Here is a 20,169-nt window from a genome sequence, read left to right on the forward strand (position 1 = left end):
GTGTTAAGTCAGCTCAAAAACCAAGTATCCACTGTTGATACCTTAAGCTGATGTCAATAGGGGGGCTTTCTTTATAAGCATTTCAGAAGTGTAGTGGAGTATGTCAACCACTGAGGCTGCACCTTCACTCCACTCCTGGGTGTGAAAGGATGGGGGCAAATGGGGGTGGGAGCAGTAGGTCATAAATCCCCAGTGGAGTGGAACATCGTATGTGTATGTGCACTCCCACATGTGTGCGATTGCCTGATTGTACGCGGATGGATAGGCAGCAAGTAGGAAGCAAGAGAAGAGAGTGAGCAGTAACAAACTGAAACTCTGGTTATTGAACCTGGTGTTTTCCATCTCTCTCTCTGATTATGTCACATGTGTGTTCATGGAAGCTGTGTTAAAAGCAGAGAGGGATATAAATGACAGAACATTGAGAAGAGCGTACATTTTCTGCAGAGAAACAGATGGAATTCCTCAAATGTCTTGAGAAGTGAGTGTGTAAGGCATGCAGGGACTGGTTTCCTCAGACCTCACCAGGCAGGGCGAAACCATAATATGTTGTGTGTATAGGGTATTAAATTAAAAATGTCCGATTACAATGTCAACACCCTAGCTAGAAGTTAGTATAGCAGGTGGTATGGTGGGTTATGTTTAGAAATTCATCTAAAATATCTTGGCTATGCTTGGCTGGTAGAGTGACTTTTACATTTTAAAGCCTTTCTTTTCACTATAAACTCACATATTTCTGTTCTCCTTCCCTACAGGAAGACAACGAGATCCCAACTAGTGTGTCAGTTAAAGACTCCCTCAAGACCCCGCAACCAAGCCAGTATGATGCAGAATCCACCAACCTGACTCCATCTATTGCTGGCCCTACTCCATCCATCACTGGCTCTGCTGATGGTAGTCGCACCCAAGAGGAAGGTCTTCAAACCATAAGCCTGTCCTCTGATGAGGATGATGATCTTACAGCTCACAAAGAGGGAGAAGAGCTGCTTGATTGTGATGATGGAGTTGGTGCGGGCACTTCCCAGGCATATGAGAGAAGGGCTGATAAATTCAAGCGCTCCAGCCTTAGGAAAGTTGATAGTCTAAAGAAGGCCTTCTCACGCCAGAGCATCGAGAAGAAGGTGAACCAGATCACCACTAAGATTGTTCCACTTGAGAAGCGTGAGAAAATCAAGAAGAGCCTAACCCCCAACCATCCCAAGAGCCCTACTGCCAAGAGTTCCTCCTTCAAGGTGTCTCCTATGACCTTCAATGTCAAGAAAGTCAGAGATGGGGAAGTACCAACACAAGACGTGGTATCGCCTGTGGAAGACGCCCATGTGGAGATACCTGCTTTGGGGGGCTTAGATGTTGAAGAGGAGGTTCCCCTTGCAGAGGTGCACACCCAAGAGGACATGGTGGAGGAAATTCAGGAGATGCTAAGTCCCTCCACCCCAGATAGCATCAAGGTAGAGCTGGCTATCAATGGAGAAGCACCAAGCATTGAGTGCGGGATAAATGGTGAGCGTTCTGCAGGCTTGGCAGTCCCAGAAAATGATGAGATTATTGGGGAGGATGACGAGGAGGATAACGACGAAGAAGGAAAGGAAGAACACAAAAGCCCTGTTGCAACAGCAGCAGATACCCAGATTCCCACAGCAACAATTGCTGTAGAGCAAATGTCTTAAATGTGTGATTGTAGAGAGCATCAAATCTAGTTTACAAATCTTTCTCTTCTGTCTAAAGTTTCTAGATTTTTGAACACCCAGTAGGCCCAAGTCATCTTTCACCTTGAATAGTCAAGGTTTCTTGCAATCACCCATCCTTATCATCATCATAAGCCTGTTTGTTCCACACGAACCCATTCTTTGGTGATTCTTGTTACAATTACTCAAGATCTCAAATTTTGGTCTGACATACCCTAATTGTCCATCTTTGGACCAAGACACTTGGGGGGTCCATCCTTGAACCAGCATAATCAAATTGTCCCATGACCACCATATTCAAGCTGCATATCCCTTGGCCAACATATACTCAGGTCGTCTACCCCTGGACTAAGCTCCCGTTCCTTAAACCAACATACCCTGGTTGCCCATCCTTGGACCAACATACCTCTTTTGCCCATCCTAAGACCAATGTACTCAAGCTGCACATCCCTGGACTAACCTATACTTAGGTTGTCCATCCTTGGACTGACATAACCTTGCCCATCCTTGGATCAACATACCTTGGTTGCCTATCCTTGGACCAGCATACTCGAGATGCCCATCTCTGGACCATCCTATACTCAGGTTGCCCATCCCTGAACTAGCAGGCCCTGGCAGCAAATCCCAAGAATCAGCATCCCTTGGGTGCCCATCCTAGAACCAACATACTCAAGCAGTACATCTCTGGACTACCCTATACTCGGGTTGTCCATCCCTGGACTGACATAACCTGGCTGCCTACCCTTAAACCAACATACCCTGGTTGCCTATCCTTGGACCAATGGACTCAAGATGTACAAACACAGACTCAGGTCGTCCATCCCTGAACTAGAATGCCCTGGTTGCCCATCCTAGGACTGATAAACGTGAGTTGTACAGCCTTGGACCAACATATACTCAGGTCAGTCATCCATGGACTAGCATAACATGGTTGTCAATCCTTAAAACAACATACCCTGGTTTCCCATCCATGGATCAACATACCATGGTTGCCCATTCTTGGACAAACGTACTCAAGATGTACATCCCTGGACTAATTTATACTCACATTGTCCATCCCTGAACTAGAAATACCTGGTTGCCCATACGAGGACTAAAAAACTTGAGTGTTGCATCCTTGGGCCATATACTATATACTCAGGTTGTCCATTCTTTGACTGGTTGCCTTTTCCTGGGGTCAACATACTTGGCCCTAGTTGTCCATTCTTGGATACTCAAGATGCCAGTCTTTGGCCTATTCTTTATTATTTTATTCAATTATCACCAGCCAAGTTTTAAAAGCTGTGGTAGGGTCTACATGGGCAAGCTCAGCTATTAAACCTCACAGAGTATCAGAATCAAGTGCAAGCGCTTCTCAAACCCTGTAGAAGAGTGGTCCAAAGAAAACAACATTGCACCAATGCACCATAACTCAATCCAATCAACGGGTGCCCACCTCTTCAATAGCAGCACATCTCCAGGGCACTGGGCCAACTATCTCTCTCCTGCTCTGTTTGTCTGTCTCTGGAGCTCTCTTCCTCACTGACAAATAGCCTCTTTGTTCTTTGTGTTTTTGTGAAAAATAGTAAATCTCTGGCAACAGCAGACCTGGCCGCTGCCTGTTTGAGGCAGTGTGTTGCCCGGTTGTGTAAGAGTTGGAATGGGGAGGTTCTGGGTTTAAAGTAAGACAGTCTTTGGGTGTTTTGTAGTGAACGAGAGGTTGTTTACTGAATTCTTTGGACCTATGCGGAAAAGGCCCAGATCTTACAGGTGCCTATGCTTCGGCTGTTAAATTGTATGTGACTTCTATCAGGATGTCTAATTTGTTTTTCATAACTTGATAAGTGACAAAACTAATACATTAAAGTGGTAAATCAGTTATTTTAGTTCATGTGATCGCCAATAAAGTAACAATAAACCCTGAAGATTAGAATATATATGTATAGGTTTACTAATAGTCTTTTGGTTGTTAAAGATCACAAAACTTAAAAATTTAAAAGCAAAATATGAAATTAAAGTTACTTATTAACATGTTTTTGTTCAATCACAGTGGCATAATTGAAGGACACCAGTGCAGGATGGAAGCTGCTCTAGAAAACATAAGTAACTCCAGTTAGCTCACCGATTTTAATATTTACATTTCAAATGTCACTTGTTCTGCCTTTGTCTTGTCTGAAAGGCAACTGTGTATGTTTATGTACAGGAATTAATGTTTATTTCTGTGTAAGGCCACACTTTTCTCTAGGTATTAAGAGCATTCACCCTAAAATTGTAACTTTATGATAACTGTCTCAAGTGTGTGTGTGTACTTTACAGTTAAAATTGTATCTGTGAGTTAATTTTATTGAGTTTTTCAGTGATATTTGGGTGTTTATAAGTTGTGGTATTCTTACAGGTGTCCATAGCTTGTATTTTACAAGTGCATCTCAAAAAATTAGAATACCGTGAAAAAGTTATTTTTTTCCTGTGAATTAATTCAAAAGTCAAACTTCCATATTTTCTAGATTCATCATTATAAAGTGACATTTATTTTGTTTTAATCTTCATAAATAACTCCACTATCTCAAAATAGAAGAATATTACAAAATGCCAATTAAAAAAAAAACTTAATAGAGAAATATCTACTATCTAGAAATGTAACCTTATTTATGTACTTGTATAATTGGTCATTGCTTCTTTTTCATGGATTACTGCATAAATGCATCATTGCATGGAGGCAGTCAGTCTGTGGCACTGCTAGGGTGTTATGAAGAGCAGGCTGCTCTGATAGCAGCCTTCAGCTCATCTGTATTGATCAGTCTGGCGTCTTGTATCTTCCCCTTGACATTTTTGCAGGGATTCTCTATCGCATTGATCATCGACTATAACCCCCCCTCAACAATTGATATTGAAAAAAATGCCCAGATTGGTCTAATATTTGATCCATTTTACATTTTAAATCTACCTGTCAGCAATTATTGGCAAATAAGATGCATGATAAACATATACTTATCAGTTCATTCTTGATTAAAACTGATTTTCTTTTAAATTTAGGTGTTTTCCTCTGAGAATCGAAACTAAAGACCTATGTCTTGCATGTTTTTATTCATCAGTCAGGACACAGCACATTATCAGGACATAACAGTCCCAGAAAAAATAAATAAATATCCAGCAAAAATATCTCAATTGCTCCCTTGTGGCAGGCTATGGTACATGGAGTGATCTCATTTAAAAAAAAATTGCATACATTTGAAAGAAAGTAAAGATATCTTGCAAATATGTTTATTAGACTAAAATGTCTAAATGTTTGAAAGTCGGCCCCAAAGCGTCCATCAAGGAAAAAGGGTCCCTTGTACAAAGGTAGTTGATGACCTTTGCTCTATAGGGTTCAGGTCAGGTGAGTGGGTTGACCAATCAAACACAGTAATACCATGGTCAGCAAACCAGCTTCTGGTAGTTTTGGCTGGTGAGATAGCAGAGTTCTGATTTTTGTGAGCTGTAATTATCAAGATTAAATGAAAAAGGTTGTATTATTTCTCTTTATATGAGAATAATCTTTATCATGTTATTCTAATTTTCTGTGATGCCCCTGTAGAGGTTTTCTTAGTTTCACATGTTGAAGACATCAACACAATCAGGGCTCCATTACAAAATCCACCCCTCCTATGTGCAAACATATACTCCGACAGAGCCTTAACCATGCACAGAGGAAGGTTTCCTATCTTTTTGTAGATATGAGTGATTATTCAGGCATGCCTTTATGCATGTCTTTCCTCTCCTGAGGAATCTATGCATCTTTGGGTGGGGGTGGGGGGTGGGGGGCATAGCAGATACCAGCGATATAGAATTAAAGTCAGCTTTATTGTAGTAAAATGTACTCACAGTTAACTGAGAGTAATCCTATAAAGTGTCCTTTGTCTAATTGCACCTTAATTGTGCAACCTTGGCCTCAGTTACAGACGTCTAATGCCATGACTCCCTAAAATGATCCAGTACGAGATTCCAGGTGCCAGATACAAGAGAGGTCAAAGAGGTGGATTAAAGCAGAGGACAGCATTCCCAGCTTTGACGAATTACTCTTGCTTGGCCTATTTTTCATAGCCTTGGCCCTCCTTGTTGAGACGGTGCAGAGCCACAGGTGTTCTGCTCCTGTGGCGGCTCCTGGGCATTGGTCCGTGTGGGTTTTGGAAGTGTGAGAAAGGATTTCAGTTATTGGAAAAGGTGATAAAGAACTTCATCAAAGTTGCCTTGGGGTTAGGCATATGCACAGCTTGGCAGAAAGAAGTTAAAATTGTGAACGTCTGAACAGAATGGAAGGGAGGTTACATACCGGTATCAGTCTCTGCAGGATTCCTTACCTTTGCCTCCCTTGTGTATCTTACACTAGATGAGACTCATTACATATCTATGCAATATCACTGTCACTGAGGTGTAGTAAACAAGAGTGCACATGGAATAGCAGAAATATTTTTAACAGCTTGTGTAAAGCCTTTTTAATACTACATGTGTTATAAAATGTACCTGCCAGTTTACTCAATGGGTTTTGTAGGGAGAATATAAATAATTAGATATAACTGATTTTTAACTGTATATTAAATGTGCTTAGTCGTTTTGAGCTTTCTTCTATTTTGATTCTTCTCTGTATAAATCATCTCACTGAAAAGGGATCAAACACTAGGCTTACTGTGTACATTATGTCTGCTTTAGAGGTTAAATGTGACTGGCTTTGAGTTTTTTCTGCCTAATCAAGTTCATGTGTTGCGCTGGTATATCTGCTAATATTAAACATGTTGTATCCAGATTTGCCTTAAAGTCTGATTTTATGCATCATGAAATCTACCCTGTTTACTGTGGGTCTTTTTGAGAACATATGTAGTGATAAATCATTTAACATCATCTTTGTTTCTCCTTTATTTCCGCTCCCTTAGTTAACCCCTTAAACCAAAGAAGTTTCCCTCACAGCAGAAGCCACTCGAGTGTTAATGTTCTCCTGACACTTGTTTCAAGCATACAGGCATTTCCTTTCAGAAATTAGTATTGTCTTTATCAATAAAGATTTGATAACATTCACTTGTTGTTTGCGTTTTTTTCCCAGCAGATGAGTACATGTCATACATTTCACATAAACTGAATTATGGTAGATGATGTTATGTGTGTCATGCATGCTGGGATTTAACTCATTTGCATGTTTGACCTAGAGTTCACCAGGAAGCATGTTGTAAAGGTTGGAAGCTTGGGAAGTTAATTTATTCCAGTGAAAGTAAGTGTAGGTAATAACATTGTTTGGGATTAATTTAGCAAGTGGTAAAATGGCTTGATGTTTTATTTGTAGTGCACAGTTTAAGGATTAAAGTCTTATAAGTAGGGGAGACTGGGTACAGTTGCAACAAGGGACAGTTGCAACAAGCCTTATTTCTCCAATCAGAAACATGCTGGAGTGATGACACTCACACTACACATGCTCAGTTAGACCCTATGCCCACCAAGAAGAGAGAGGCCATATTGAGCATCTATGAAAGTAGCTTTTTTCATGAGCTGTATTTTTGTCATACTGCCCTGATCTTTTGTATGAATTAATCCAAACATACCTACACTGCTTTCCACATTATTAAGCAAATGACATTTTTCTCTTATTTTCCAAAATATTAATGCAAATGACAGAGTATTTTTCAAGTCATCAGCCATTAGAGCATAATTCAAATGTTTTTGAACAAACTTCATAATGATAACCATTATTTTATTAAAAAAAAAAAAAGCACTTTTCCACACTATTAAGCATGACAGAGTTTTAAAACATTTTTTTGTTTTTAAAGAACTGAAAATGGACATTTGTTGAATTTGCAGCATTAGGAGGTCATATTTACTGAAATCAAAAGCTATTTCAATCAAAAACATCTTAACAGGCAAAGTTACATGTTAACGTAAAGACCACTTCTTTGATATCCCCTTCACAGTTCTTGCATCCATTGAGTTTTTGGATAGTTTCTGCAGGAATTTCTTTGCAGGATGCCAGAATAGCCTCCCAGAATTGCAGTTTTGATGTGAACTGCCTCCCACCCTCATAGATCTTTAGCTTGAGGATGCTCCAAAGGTTCTCAGTAGGGTTGAGGTCAAGGGAGGATGGGGCCACAGCATGAGTTTCTCTCCTTTTATGCCCATAGCAGCCAATGACATAGAGGGATTCTTTGCAGCATGAGATGGTGAATTGTAATGCATGAAGATAATTTTGCTATAGAAGGCACTGCTCTTCTTCTTTACCATGGAAGAAAGTGGTCAGTCAGAAACTCTATATACTTTGCTGAGGTCATTTTCACACTTTCAGGGACCCTAAAGGGACCTACCAGCTCTCTCCTCATGAATCCGGCCCAAAACAGGACTCTGCCCCCTCCTTGCTGACGTCACAGCCTTATTGGGACATGGTGGCCATCCACCAACCATCCACTGCTCCTCCATCTGGACCATCCAGGGTTGCACAGCACTTATCAGTCAACAAGACTGTTTGAAAATGAGTCTTCATGTATTTCTGGGCCCACTGTAACCATTTCTGCTTGTGAGCATTGGATAGGGTGGCCAAATAGTAGGTTTATACACGACTGCAAGCCTCTGGAGGATCCTGCACCTTGAGGTTGGTGGGACTCCAGAGGCACCAGCAGCTTCAAATACCTGTTTGCTGCTTTGTAATGACATTTTAGCATCTGCTTTCTTAATCTGATGAATTTCTCTGGCAGAAACCTCCCTCATTATGCCTTTATCTGAACGAACCCATCTGTGCTCTGAATCAGCCACAAATTTCTCCACAGTACATTGATCACGATTAATTTTTCGTGAAATATTTAATGTTTTCATTCCTTGTCCAAGGCATTACACTATTTGACACTTTTCGGCATCAGAGAGATCCTTTTTCTTTCCCATATTGCTTGAAACCTGTGGCCTGCTTAATAATGTGGAAAGTGCATTTTGGGGTTTTTATTTTTAAAAAAATAACAGTTATCATTATGAAGTTTGTTCAAAAACATTTGAATTATGCTCTAATAGCGAATGACTTGAAAAATACTCTGTCATTTGCATTAATATTTTGGAAAATAAGAGAAAAATGTCATTTGCTTAATACTGTGGAAAGCGGTGTACATTATCAACATTTTTGTACAGTTTTTCCTAATTCCTAAGACATTTCCTAAACTCTTCTTCCATTTTCTCTAAAGCATGTACACAAACCTCAGTTTTCAAATTACTTTCACAGCTCTTCTGGTTCTGCTGTCAAAATCAAACGAGCACATTTAACAGCTTTAACTGTGCTCAAAATCAAACTGTTTTCACATCATAAACACAGCAGTCAAAAGTCAAACACTGCTGAGATGGTAGAAAACACTGTACTGAGCGACTGTCTCTGGGGAAAAAAAATGATTTTTGAGGCAGTAGTAAGATGGCAAGTCAGTGAAGTTCATGACAATAAATGATAGAAATACAAAAATCGCTGCTAAATTTTCAAGAAGAAATATTTAAAGAACAAAAAAACAAAACAAAACACTTTAGCACCTGGACAGGTGAATACAGTAGTCGACCATCAAAACACAAACACTCCAGCAAATTCCAAAATTTGCTGTGTTGCTTCACAACATGGTGTCACTCAGACTCAGCAACACAGACCTTGTACTGTAAAGAATAATCATTTCAATTGTAGCAATACTTCAGCAACGTAGCAATACAACTGACTGAGGTGGGAAGAGAAGAAAGGGGAGGCAAGATGGAGAGAAAGAAATAACACTGATTTTATGAATCTGTGTTTGGTGTATAGCTTTTTACATGGTGTTTGTCTCCCTCCAGTGTTAAACTCGAGGAAACACTCCATTAATCTTTATCGATATTGGCCTTTCAGACTGATGTTCCTTTGATTACCAACTCTGTATAAGGAAATTTTCCTAATTTCAGTTTATATACAGAATTAAACATTACATGCAAAAAAAAAAATAACACTACAATGTCTATATTTAAATTCTCTTCCCGTACCTCATTGCACATGTATTTGTCACGGTGGCCGAGAGGTTAAGGCGTTGGACTCGAAATCCAATGGGGTTTCCCCGCACAGGTTCGAATCCTGTTCGTGACGTCACTTTTTCGTTACCGACTTAAAGTCGGGTAAAAAAATCCTCTCATTGACACATTAACTGTCGTGTTGGATGAATGTCACTCTGAAGTGCCAAATTGCATGTCTTTACGTAGGACGCGTTAAAATGTATGGGACGAAGTCGAGCCACTGTTGGACAGAGGTGTTGTTATGAACATAAATAAAACCCAATAAATCCTTAATATTGTGGATTCAAATAGAAATAGTCATTTTTGCTTCATACTCTGCTCGAATTCAGCGTCTAAAAACTCTCGTGCATTCTCGCGTTGACTCGAATCATTTAGGAACGAACCAACTACTTTCTTTTCTCTGCATGTTTGGGGTTTTCTTTGTTTCATAAATCAATAAATAGAGGCAGAACACAGCTAAAGTCGCTGTCCGTAAATCGATTAGGTCAGGACAGACACAAAGAAGAAAGTTCTCCGGTTATATCCCATTACCAGACACATAATGGAACTTACCGAGTTAGATAAAACAGACCGGCACTGCTCGCTGACGTAGATTTTGGGGCATTGTTGAAGCAGGGGCAAAGCGTGCTGTCAACAGCTTGTACAGGTTTTATAAAGCGTTTAGGGGTATTTAGTGGTTTAGAGGCATACATAACCAGGACATTGAACATAAAGCTTTTAGACGAATAGCGCCGTGAAGAGGAACACTGTCCGCTCTAGACACACTTGGCTTATAACAAAGCAGACTGCGTGCTAGGCTAATACTTCCTTTATAGTTCAAAAAGGCTCTCTACAGAAATGCGATCGATCTGAAAAGGATATTTACGAGGACTAGGTCATCCAGCTTGTCGATTGACACTTTCAGCCGAAGTCTTCACATTGAGTACAGCAGCAATAAGACTTATAGCTGACGTATCTTAAAGCAGGGAGCGGTCTTTGTTAGGACATCTGAGGTTTGACTCGCAACCATTCATGCTGCTGTATCTTTAGCCTTTCTGCCAAATCCAGTGCTTAAGAGCCATTAAAAACATCCAACGCGTCAATAGGATTATGTAAGGAATGAAGCTGTCATCATGGCGAAATCTGTGAAAAAAGATGCACAGAGACTGGCATCCTGAAATCAAAAGAGGATAGCTTTACTAGCCTTTAGCTAACGCTTAGCCCAGTGCTCTGATATCGCTTCTAAGTGAAGTCACTGCGAGTTTGTAGGTCGTTTTGAAGCGGCCAACCTCTTCATTGACATATACTATCGCAATTTAATAGCGGCCTGTTACCCAAATAGCACATTTTAAGTCTTTTAGGATAAACGGTAACGTTTTAGTTGCCGAAGTAGCCCTTGTTTCCTACTTAGCCAGTAGGCTAGCGAGTTAGCTTAGCTGAAGCTAATGTTGTAGCTGCTCTGTGCAGACAGGCAGTAGTTGGCTACTGAGTTTTAAGTGATATAAGGTGAACGAACAGCTTTCTTCAAGGCAAACGATGGCAGCTCCCACAAACGAGGCCTTGTTTTTGATAAAGGACGTGAAGCCCGGGTCCAAAAATTTGAATATCGTGTTCATCGTTTTGGAAATAGGTAAGTAGTTTGGGCATGATGCGAAATACCATCAACTCGTGTCTTTTTTCCTTTAAGCAGCCAGAGGTAATGTTTCAACAGTCATATATGAACGTCAATAAGGCCGATGTCGATAATTTAACCCTTGGAAGATCTGTTGATATGTAACGTTAGCCACATGTTAACCTGATAAATGCTTTGTTCTTTCAGGGCGAGTAACCAAAACGAAAGATGGTCATGAGGTGCGCTCATGCAAGGTGGCAGACAAGAGTGGGAGCATTGCCATCTCTGTTTGGGATGAACTCGGCAGCCTTATCCAGCCAGGGGACATCATCAAGCTGACCAGAGGGTAGGGCTGTTGAAATCACTGATACAGTAATCTTTATTTCCCTTTAGAAATGAGACGTTTATGCATAGCTGTGGATAAGTCTGGCTCATTGGAGACTACAGGCTGACTTACCTGTGAAAACATGCCCAAACACTATTTTACAAAGCTAACAATTGATGGAAAGTTATTAAGAACAATAAAATGATAAGGAGAACTTCACATGGTTACTTTAGATAACTAATTTACAGGTTCTGCCCTGAGATAGTCTCAGTTTTAGAAATAAGGTGTGCAGGGGACCTTTGTTCCCAAATGAAATGGATAGGAAAAAAAATCACTTGGTATTAGTGACAAATTTATATGAATATAGTATATCCCTTGATCATTTAAGTGCATGAGAAAATTGTAGTGTAGTGTAGAAATCTCTCTTCATAAATTGACCTTCTGATCTTTCTTAGATATGCATCCATATGGAAAGGCTGCTTGACCTTATACACTGGAAGAGGAGGAGATCTGCAGAAGATTGGAGAGTAAGTAACTGGCTACAATAAAAAAAATATTTAAAAACCTTTTGATTTGGCATGGGACTCGCACTCCTGGTGGAAGGGGTCTAGTGTTTTGAGGCCAAAACTTAAAAAAAAAAAAAGAGAGAAAAAAAACAGGGTAGACACTACTGATGGCGGAGTCCAGAAATTCTAGTCTTTTATTTTCCAGCATTGGACCAAAAGTGGACATGATTCAGCACAAAACAACAATCAACATGCTGTGCAAACATAAAAACAAACAAAAAAATCCAAACCAATAAAGCTCTACCCCGCTCTACCCACAGAACTAAGCTAGCACTTATCATCTTAACTTACAAATTCAAAACACTTAATTTTTTTCCCCAAGGGGGTAATTCAATAAAACTTGAAGAGCAGTGTATAATTGGAAATTTTCCTGCGACTGTATATTCAGAAAATGTGCTTGACAGCAGTTGAATTTTCTTAAGGATGAACATTTATTTTAAGAACATTACACGGGCAGTCGTATTTTTCTGTTGTCTACCAACATCAGTTTTACAACCTTTTTCACACAAAGTACATCAAAACTAGTTTCCCTTGGCCTAATAATAAGATCAGAGAAAAATATGAAGTATATAAGTTGCTGAATTGAAATCGTCTTTGAATAAACTGACAAAAGAAACCTAAATGCTCTCTGATCAGGCAGTGACCATTAAAACTTTCATCCACATCAAACATGTCTTCTTTTCCTTGCAGGTTCTGCATGGTGTACTCAGAAGTTCCCAACTTCAGTGAACCAAATCCAGAGCTGCTAGCCCAAGCAAACCAGCAAAACAAATCTGTGAGTATCCATAAATAACTGTAGCCAGGTGCACCAGCTAGCCATATGCCTGGGAGTAAAGTAACATCTAACTTTAAACTAGAAGTTACAACCGTCTTTAAGTCATACCCTGTGCACCAGCGAGATGTTAGCTCTTTGTAAGTTGCTTGGGTTCTGACTTTTATGTCATGAGATTTAAAAGCCAGACTAATCCAATATTACGTGAAGATAAAACATGCAGCAATGGTCTGAAAACGTATAAGCGAAGCAACGACAATGCATCTTGTTACACAGCTGTCAGTGAAAAGGCATAAAGATGAGAGGGACAGAGTTGTCTGGAGTTGGACTACAAGTTTGGATGTTTATTCTGGCAGTAAACAGGTGGAAAGTTATCATTTAGCAGAGAAGCCATGTCTAAATAAAGAAAATATAGCTTGATATCCCCTGAATACTTGTGTTAGATAGAAACATGGAGGTATCTACACCTTGCAGGTGTTTTCTGCCAACTTTTGTAAAAACCAGTCTCTTTTGGTATATCATAATCATACATTAAAAAGAAAACAGTAATATAATGTTGAGTAAAGAAAGCTTGTGGGGTGCAAATGTGATTGAAATTACAGCATAAATCTAGACAGTAGAGCAGGGGGGCATTTAAACATTGTGTAGGACACAATAGTATTTATCAAACATCATTAGGGGCATTGAGAAGAGCTCCTTTCAGCAGCTACAACCATTCTCGGTCTCAGGCTTGGTGCACTGGCTGCAAATTTGAGTTCAGAAGTTAGCTCTAGCAAAGTCAGATCTGGGAAGTCAGACTTATTTTATTTAGACCCAGCTGGAACACTTGGCTCCTCCATTTTTTTTATCAACCAATAAATCGGTAGGTATTTACAAATGACCTATAATGGAAATATTTAGCAAAATGTAGTCGTACACTTTGTTTGTGCAAGACTTTAGCTTAGAAGAGGAAGGTGCAGATCCAAAGATGCGCGAAGACTCTACAGGATGGTTAGCTTGCTTTTAAAGGCAGTGGCTGCTAGCCTATCAAGTCAGAACCCTCATGAGTAATATATCTACATGTCAGCTTATACTCCTCATTAAAGTCTGCCAAACATGGAGTTAAGACAGTATAACATTCTGCATGGTGACAATTTAATGTAGCCAAAAATACATATAATATGGCTGCCTTTAGTCCTTCTAGTTCCTCTTTTAAACTGCCTGTTCTATGATGGCCTCTACTAGAATTTGAATCATTCTTTAAAATGCTCCTCAGCAGTACCATGTTAAAGTGAAACACCAATGTAGGCAGTGTATAAAAGATGACTATTGCTTTTTCTCACAGGGAAAACCAGATGGGAATCAGAGGGGAAACTCTCCACCCAATCAGAATTCAGGTACACCTGCCCCACCAGGTCAGTATACATGTATTATTATGTATTCAAATATACCCTTCTCAGCAGTAACCCAGTTAAAAACAACAGAGTATGCATCATGTAGTGGTATGCATTGGCTATGACAGCACAAAACAGCTGCACAATTTCCAGTTATATATATAACACATCTATTTTAAAAAATTGCTTACTTAAATAGGTTAACATGTTAGAAATATCATGAGACAAATACTTCTTAGATAATTGAAGGCACGCAAGGCAACTTACATTTATTAAATTTTGAGTCGCCTGAGTTAGAAAGCACAGGTGTCAGTTATTTTACCTTTAACACTTAACCCTTTACAGCCTAAAAAATTCTATTTTTTTGGAATGGAGATGTTTATTCAACCTTCTTCCAAAAGCCAAAACAAGAAAAATTGCCATAAATTTACATTTTAATTAATTGGACATTTCTGGCTGATAATCTAAGGGAAGACATTTTTTAAAAGTCATTTACTGGATTCTGTACAAAAGATTTTTGAGGATAGTATTGATTATGTTGATTAGCCCGAGGTCTCACAAAACTGTGCATCAAATCTGCTGGTTTTAGAGGGTTAATGCTTCTTTCTAAAACCAAAGTAGTGAAATCAAACATCCCATCATTAAGTTTATGATGAACACTTGTGATTTCTCCTCAGGTTTGTTAGACTGATCTATGTGGAGAAAAGCCTTTCTTTGTAATGAAATGTCTCATTATATAACTTTCTCTGTGTGGATTTTTTTTATTTCTCTACCATCAGGTAATGGTGCCATGCCCCCATTTGCCAACAATAACAACAACAACCCACCACCTGGTGCTCCTCGTGACCCTGGTTTTGGGGGCATGGGGCGACCCAACGGTCGCTCACCTGGAAATGGAGCACCTCCAGTTACCGCTGCAGGACCTCCAACTGCAGCAAAGTCGTCAGTTACCATTAGCAACGGCAGGGACCCACGGCGTGCCAAAAGATGAAAATGGGATCACGGGGGATCATGTGGGAAAATTACGGACATCTCCATGTCTCCCTTTCCCATTTTTTTAACATTTGTGACTTCTCCACATCACAGCCTATGTCGACTTTCAGAATAATGAATTCAATTAGGGACTATTTGCATCATTTTCTACTGGCTAACAAATTGTGTTGTTTTTCATGCATAGTGCAAGTAGTGCACTCAGTAAGCAGCACAATGTGATTGTGATCTACCACTCGATGCACTATCAGGACTTCTTCTATAGTCGAGCCTCGGTGCTTCTTAGTCTGCACCCCTGTCCTCTAAATCTCACTGCAAATTTGCCAGTTCTGTGCCAGTGTTATCTTCCCCCTACATCTCCTTAATCCCCTGTCCTGTTTTGTCTTTTCAAACTATACACCCTACTTGAACACTTGATGCACTTTCTTCTCTTAATTTATGTCAGCAATGTTGCCTGTCATTTAAATCAGGAAATCCATTTCTACTCTCTAGTGGAAAGGCCTTAAGTTGGTGAAAATTAGTTCTGTGACTGAATGCACAAGCGACATTTCTCTCTTAACCAAACTGTGTCTGAAGTGAGTCTGTGACAGGAAAGGTGTTAGTTTTGACTATTTTAATAATGGATAGATAGAATGAGAACTTTTTTTTCCATAGGACATGTTTTTTCTTTATCATTGCTTTCAACTGTACCATATTCAAGGTGGGACCACTCCAATTCTGGCAAAACGGTTCACCCAATAAATTTTACAGTAATTCTGCTGCCAAAAAGTGGTTCCTGTAGTGTATTTGACATAAACAAAAATGTAATAAAATTGGTTTTAAATCTGGGGAATTAGAATTTTCATCAGCATTTTCTGGTTAGGTCAAATACACAAGTATTCAGTTCCAACATTAACCCCTGCAAGAAACCAGTACAAACATCCACAGAAACCCCCCACCAAATATTTAAAATTCACTCAATCTGACCATCCATGTTGATAACTGCTGTCCCCAGTAACTAAGCCTGACATGAGTATCTAATATTTACTCTATAGCACCACCCAGTGCTCACAGAAGTGCATTACACCTGTGTTTTGAAATGTTAAACTTTTTTTTGGTTGTTTTTCCCAAGTCCAAGCTGAGAAACTATACTTTTTTTCAGTTTTACACTTGACTTCCTCTGTCACAACATAATGACAGCAGAGAGCCTTACGTGGAACAGTCCATTTTGAGGCAACTATTGCGCACAAACATTTCTTCATGTCCCTTGTTGCACCAAGCACCTGAAAGTTCTGGCCTGGTTCTCATGTTACCCTTTTCACTGAATATTCAATTATTTTTTCTTCCTGTTTAGTATTTCTAAACTAGTGGACCGGACTGGCTAAGAATTCAATGTGTAGTATGAAAATTAAAAAACAAAAAACCAAAAAAAATTTCCTAAAGAGTTCAAATGTGTAAAATGTAAAAAGAGGTAACCAATGTTCTGAAAAATCTCCAAACTAGGGATACGTAACACCGAATTTTAACCTGTATGCAATATGTTAATATTTACAAACTAATTTAAGTTGATACCAATATCAGAACTGATATTTAAATGTAGGTTTAACCTAAAATGTCAGTCCGTAAAACACAATTTAATGATTAATACATTTCAGTCCCAGTCTATAAAGAATAATCTGGCATTATTTTGAAGACCTTTTAAGACCCTCTTGATTCATATTAACTACGGGGATATTTGTGCTGATAGACAAAAAATGGAGACTAAGAAAAAAAGTTGGTAATTTTTCTAGTTGTAGAATGGAAATTAAACTTTCTTGGAGAATTTTGAGATAAGATGAGAAAAAAAAACAGACACCCAAAAATATCTGACAGTGGAGGGGCTGATTTTTTTAAAACTTAAACAGGTTAAAAGTTATCATACCACAATCTAGAAGTGACAAGTTGTATGCTGTAGGTATATCAACACTACATTTAGGTGTTAAGACAAAACAAGGCATATTTGCCTATTTCAGAATATTCTTTAATGCAGACTTTAAAGCATTGTGACATTTATCACTTTACTTTTGCAGCTTATCAGCCACAGCTCATTTTAATTGACTTGTATTAATAATAAAAATATGTTTACATACATCTGGGTGGATGGTAAATGCCCAAATCTCTGATTAAATCTAAATATAAAACACAAAGGCATAGGAAACTAGCTTCCAATTTCTCTGGATCAATATAGAACAAAAAATGACTAAAATTAAGACCTAATAGTCTTGCCTTTAAGACTTTTTAAAAGCCTTAACTTTGGCTTATTATTTATAAACGTATAATACTTTTTAAAACCCCACACACCTCAAAGCATAAGGAATGGTGATGAATAAAGAAAAGACTTTAGCTGATGTATGTCAGTGGCTCCAGTCTAAACTCTAACTTATTTGTTTGGCCTATATCTATGCCTAATACAGGCAGATTTGCATGGCCAAAATATCAGCAGGGATTTTCATATCTGCCCATACCATAAGCAACATTTTAAAGCTAGTATCTGCCGATAACAGTACTTTTCTTTGTATAAATTTGCAAAGAATCTGGGGATGATGTTGTCTACAGCAGTGGTTCTCAGCCTTTTTTTTCCTTAAGCCCCCCCCCCCCACCACCACCACCACCACCACCACCACCACTAATACATGAGAAAAGCTTAGCTACTTCAGGAACCACTATGAAAAAATACATATCGATTTTAATTGTTTTCATTGACAAAATCCCAACACAATAGGCCTACAGACACTTGTTCTTGATAAAAGATCTATGTATAAACTATTCATTGTTACAACAGCATATTAGGACCACTTTAAAAGAAATGATAGAGGCAAAACTTGTTTTGCTTTAACAGTCTTAATTGTAACCAAAACAGTGTATTTCTGAGATTATAAAGTAGAAAATTTAAAAATCCAACCACTGTTATCAGTTTCTTCTAAGTTAAAGCCTTTAAAATGTAAGTTTAGTATTTTAAAAACTTGAATTTCAAGTTTTTTCTTGTAAATTCACAACTTTTTAAACTCTGAAACTCTGACTTTTTTTCTTTTGTAAATACCCAACTTGATGATGCTGAAAAAGTATTTTTTTCCACACAAAAAAAAAACAAAAAATCACTTTTTTTGCCACAAAATTTACAGACACTCTTGATGTTTTATTGATCTTCAAGGGCGGCCTAATATGCCTTCATACATTATATTTCTAATCATGATTTATTATCATTTTTTAACAATATGTGGTCCTCTAATTTTGATAAGGTCAGAGCAGACAGATTTCTGTGCAGGTAGACCAGTGCTGTAAACATCAATTGTGGTTTGACATCGTAAGATGAATAGTCTCATATTCATCTTTTGATGTCAAATCTAAATGTTTTCAGTCTACAGCAAAAATAAAGGAATTGGCCTCACTGTTCCAATACTTTTGGAGGGGAGTGTATGTGTAACAAGACAGGAAAAATCAGATGTTTCTTTTTAAAGCTAAAAAATCACTCCCACAGCAACTTTTTAAATTCCCATGATGATCTTACCTACATGATCAAAACATGCCTTGGTAATCCCTCCTCTAATAAAAAAAAATCCTCTTGTGACATCAGGAAGTTAAAACACATGAGAAGTGTGGCAGGAAATGCGATACTTGTCACTCGTGTCAACACTGATGCATGTCATGAGCCGGGAACTTCCTCAGTCAGTCGGAAATGTGCTCACATCATGTGGGTCATGATTTTTATAATGCAGCATGATTATCGAGCTTTGGCTTGCCCTAATAGATCTCACTTTGTAGTGTTTATTTTCCTCTCTTAAAAACAATACTATACAGACAAGCAGCTCTCGTGAACATACAGATGCATTTAAGAAAAATTAGAATACCTACCTGTTCATTTTTTTTCCTGATTTAATTCAAGAAGTGAAACTTCTATATAGTTTACATTCATCATTACAAAGTGAAATATATTATGATGATTACTGCTCATGAAAATCAAAAACTCATCATCTCATAATATTAGAATATCACGAAACATCAGTCCTTAAAAAGTATCTATAATACAGAAATGTTGACCTTCTAGAAAATGATGCTCATTTATGCATTAAGTACTTGGCTGGAGCTCATTTTACACAAGTTACTGCATCAGTGCAATGTGGCATGGAGCCAGGCAGTCTGTGGCACTGCTGTTGTGTTTTTTAATGAAGCCCAGGTGTCATCTGTATTGTTGAGTCTGGTGTCTTACATCTTCCTCTTGACATTTCCACAGAGAATCTCTACGGGGTTCAGGTCAGACCAGTTGATTGGCCAATCAAACACAATAATACCGTGGTCAGAAAACCAGTTTCTGGTAGTTTTGGCTTCACTGTGGGCAGGTGCCAAGTCCAGCTGGAAAAGAAAATCAGTATCTAAAGAAAGCTTTTTATCATGTGGAAGCATGGAGGTCTAAAATCTCCTGGTAGACGGCTGACAGCGTTGACTCTGGGCTTGATAAAGCACAGTGGACCAACAGCAGCAGATGACATGGCTCCCCAAACCATCACTGACTGTGGAAACAGAGAACACTGGACTTCAAGCACCTTGGATTTTCTTTCTCCAGACTCTGGGACCTTGATTTCCAAATGAAATGGAAAATTTTGTTTCATCTAAAAAGAGGACTTTGGACCACTGGGTTATGTGATTCAGGATTGACTCAACACTAAGAACCCTAATCTTGTAGTCCATTTCCTGGACCCGTCTGTGTGGGGGCTCTTGATCCACTGACTCCAGCCACAGTCCACTCCTTGTGAAGCTCCCCTAAGTTCTTGAATCTGCTTTGTTTGACAGTCCTCTGAAGGCTGAGCTCATCACTGTAGCTCGTGCACCTTTTCATACCTCACTCTTCCCTTACAGTGAACT

General features: G+C 38.9%; 2 protein-coding genes and 1 non-coding gene across 3 annotated transcripts in view; all 3 read left to right on the top strand.

Annotated features, from left to right (window-relative positions):
- The window catches only part of cavin2a (caveolae associated protein 2a), a 35,675-nt gene extending 30,217 nt beyond the window's left edge, over positions 1 to 5,458 (top strand). The window contains exon 2 of the mRNA XM_041807535.1: positions 753 to 5,458. Within this exon, the coding sequence (XP_041663469.1) occupies positions 753 to 1,664 (912 nt within the window). The 3' untranslated portion in view covers positions 1,665 to 5,458. The remainder of the gene's footprint in view (positions 1 to 752) is intronic.
- A 4,207-nt stretch (positions 5,459 to 9,665) lies between these two features.
- On the top strand, positions 9,666 to 9,747 carry trnas-cga. Its single transcript has one exon. It is a non-coding gene; the product is annotated as a tRNA-Ser (tRNA).
- Positions 9,748 to 10,085: 338 nt separating this feature from the next.
- nabp1a (nucleic acid binding protein 1a) lies at positions 10,086 to 16,118 on the top strand. The gene is made up of 6 exons (XM_041807796.1): positions 10,086 to 11,283; positions 11,473 to 11,611; positions 12,046 to 12,117; positions 12,847 to 12,931; positions 14,253 to 14,322; positions 15,081 to 16,118. Exons 1-6 carry the CDS (start codon positions 11,190 to 11,192, stop codon positions 15,290 to 15,292), a joined length of 672 nt encoding a protein of 223 aa, XP_041663730.1. The 5' UTR covers positions 10,086 to 11,189; the 3' UTR covers positions 15,293 to 16,118.
- The last annotated feature ends 4,051 nt before the right edge of the window (positions 16,119 to 20,169 follow it).

This window comes from Cheilinus undulatus, linkage group 15 (assembly GCF_018320785.1).
Source record: "Cheilinus undulatus linkage group 15, ASM1832078v1, whole genome shotgun sequence".
In the NCBI taxonomy this organism is placed as follows: domain Eukaryota; kingdom Metazoa; phylum Chordata; class Actinopteri; order Labriformes; family Labridae; genus Cheilinus; species Cheilinus undulatus.

Excerpts from the sequence above, each read along its gene's own strand:
- nabp1a (XM_041807796.1), top strand. The coding sequence starts at position 11,190 with ATGGCAGCTCCCACAAACGAGGCCTTGTTTTTGATAAAGGACGTGAAG. Across the intron at positions 11,284-11,472 it reads GTTCATCGTTTTGGAAATAG|GGCGAGTAACCAAAACGAAA; the intron begins GTAAGTAGTTTG and ends TTGTTCTTTCAG. Across the intron at positions 11,612-12,045 it reads ATCATCAAGCTGACCAGAGG|ATATGCATCCATATGGAAAG; the intron begins GTAGGGCTGTTG and ends GATCTTTCTTAG.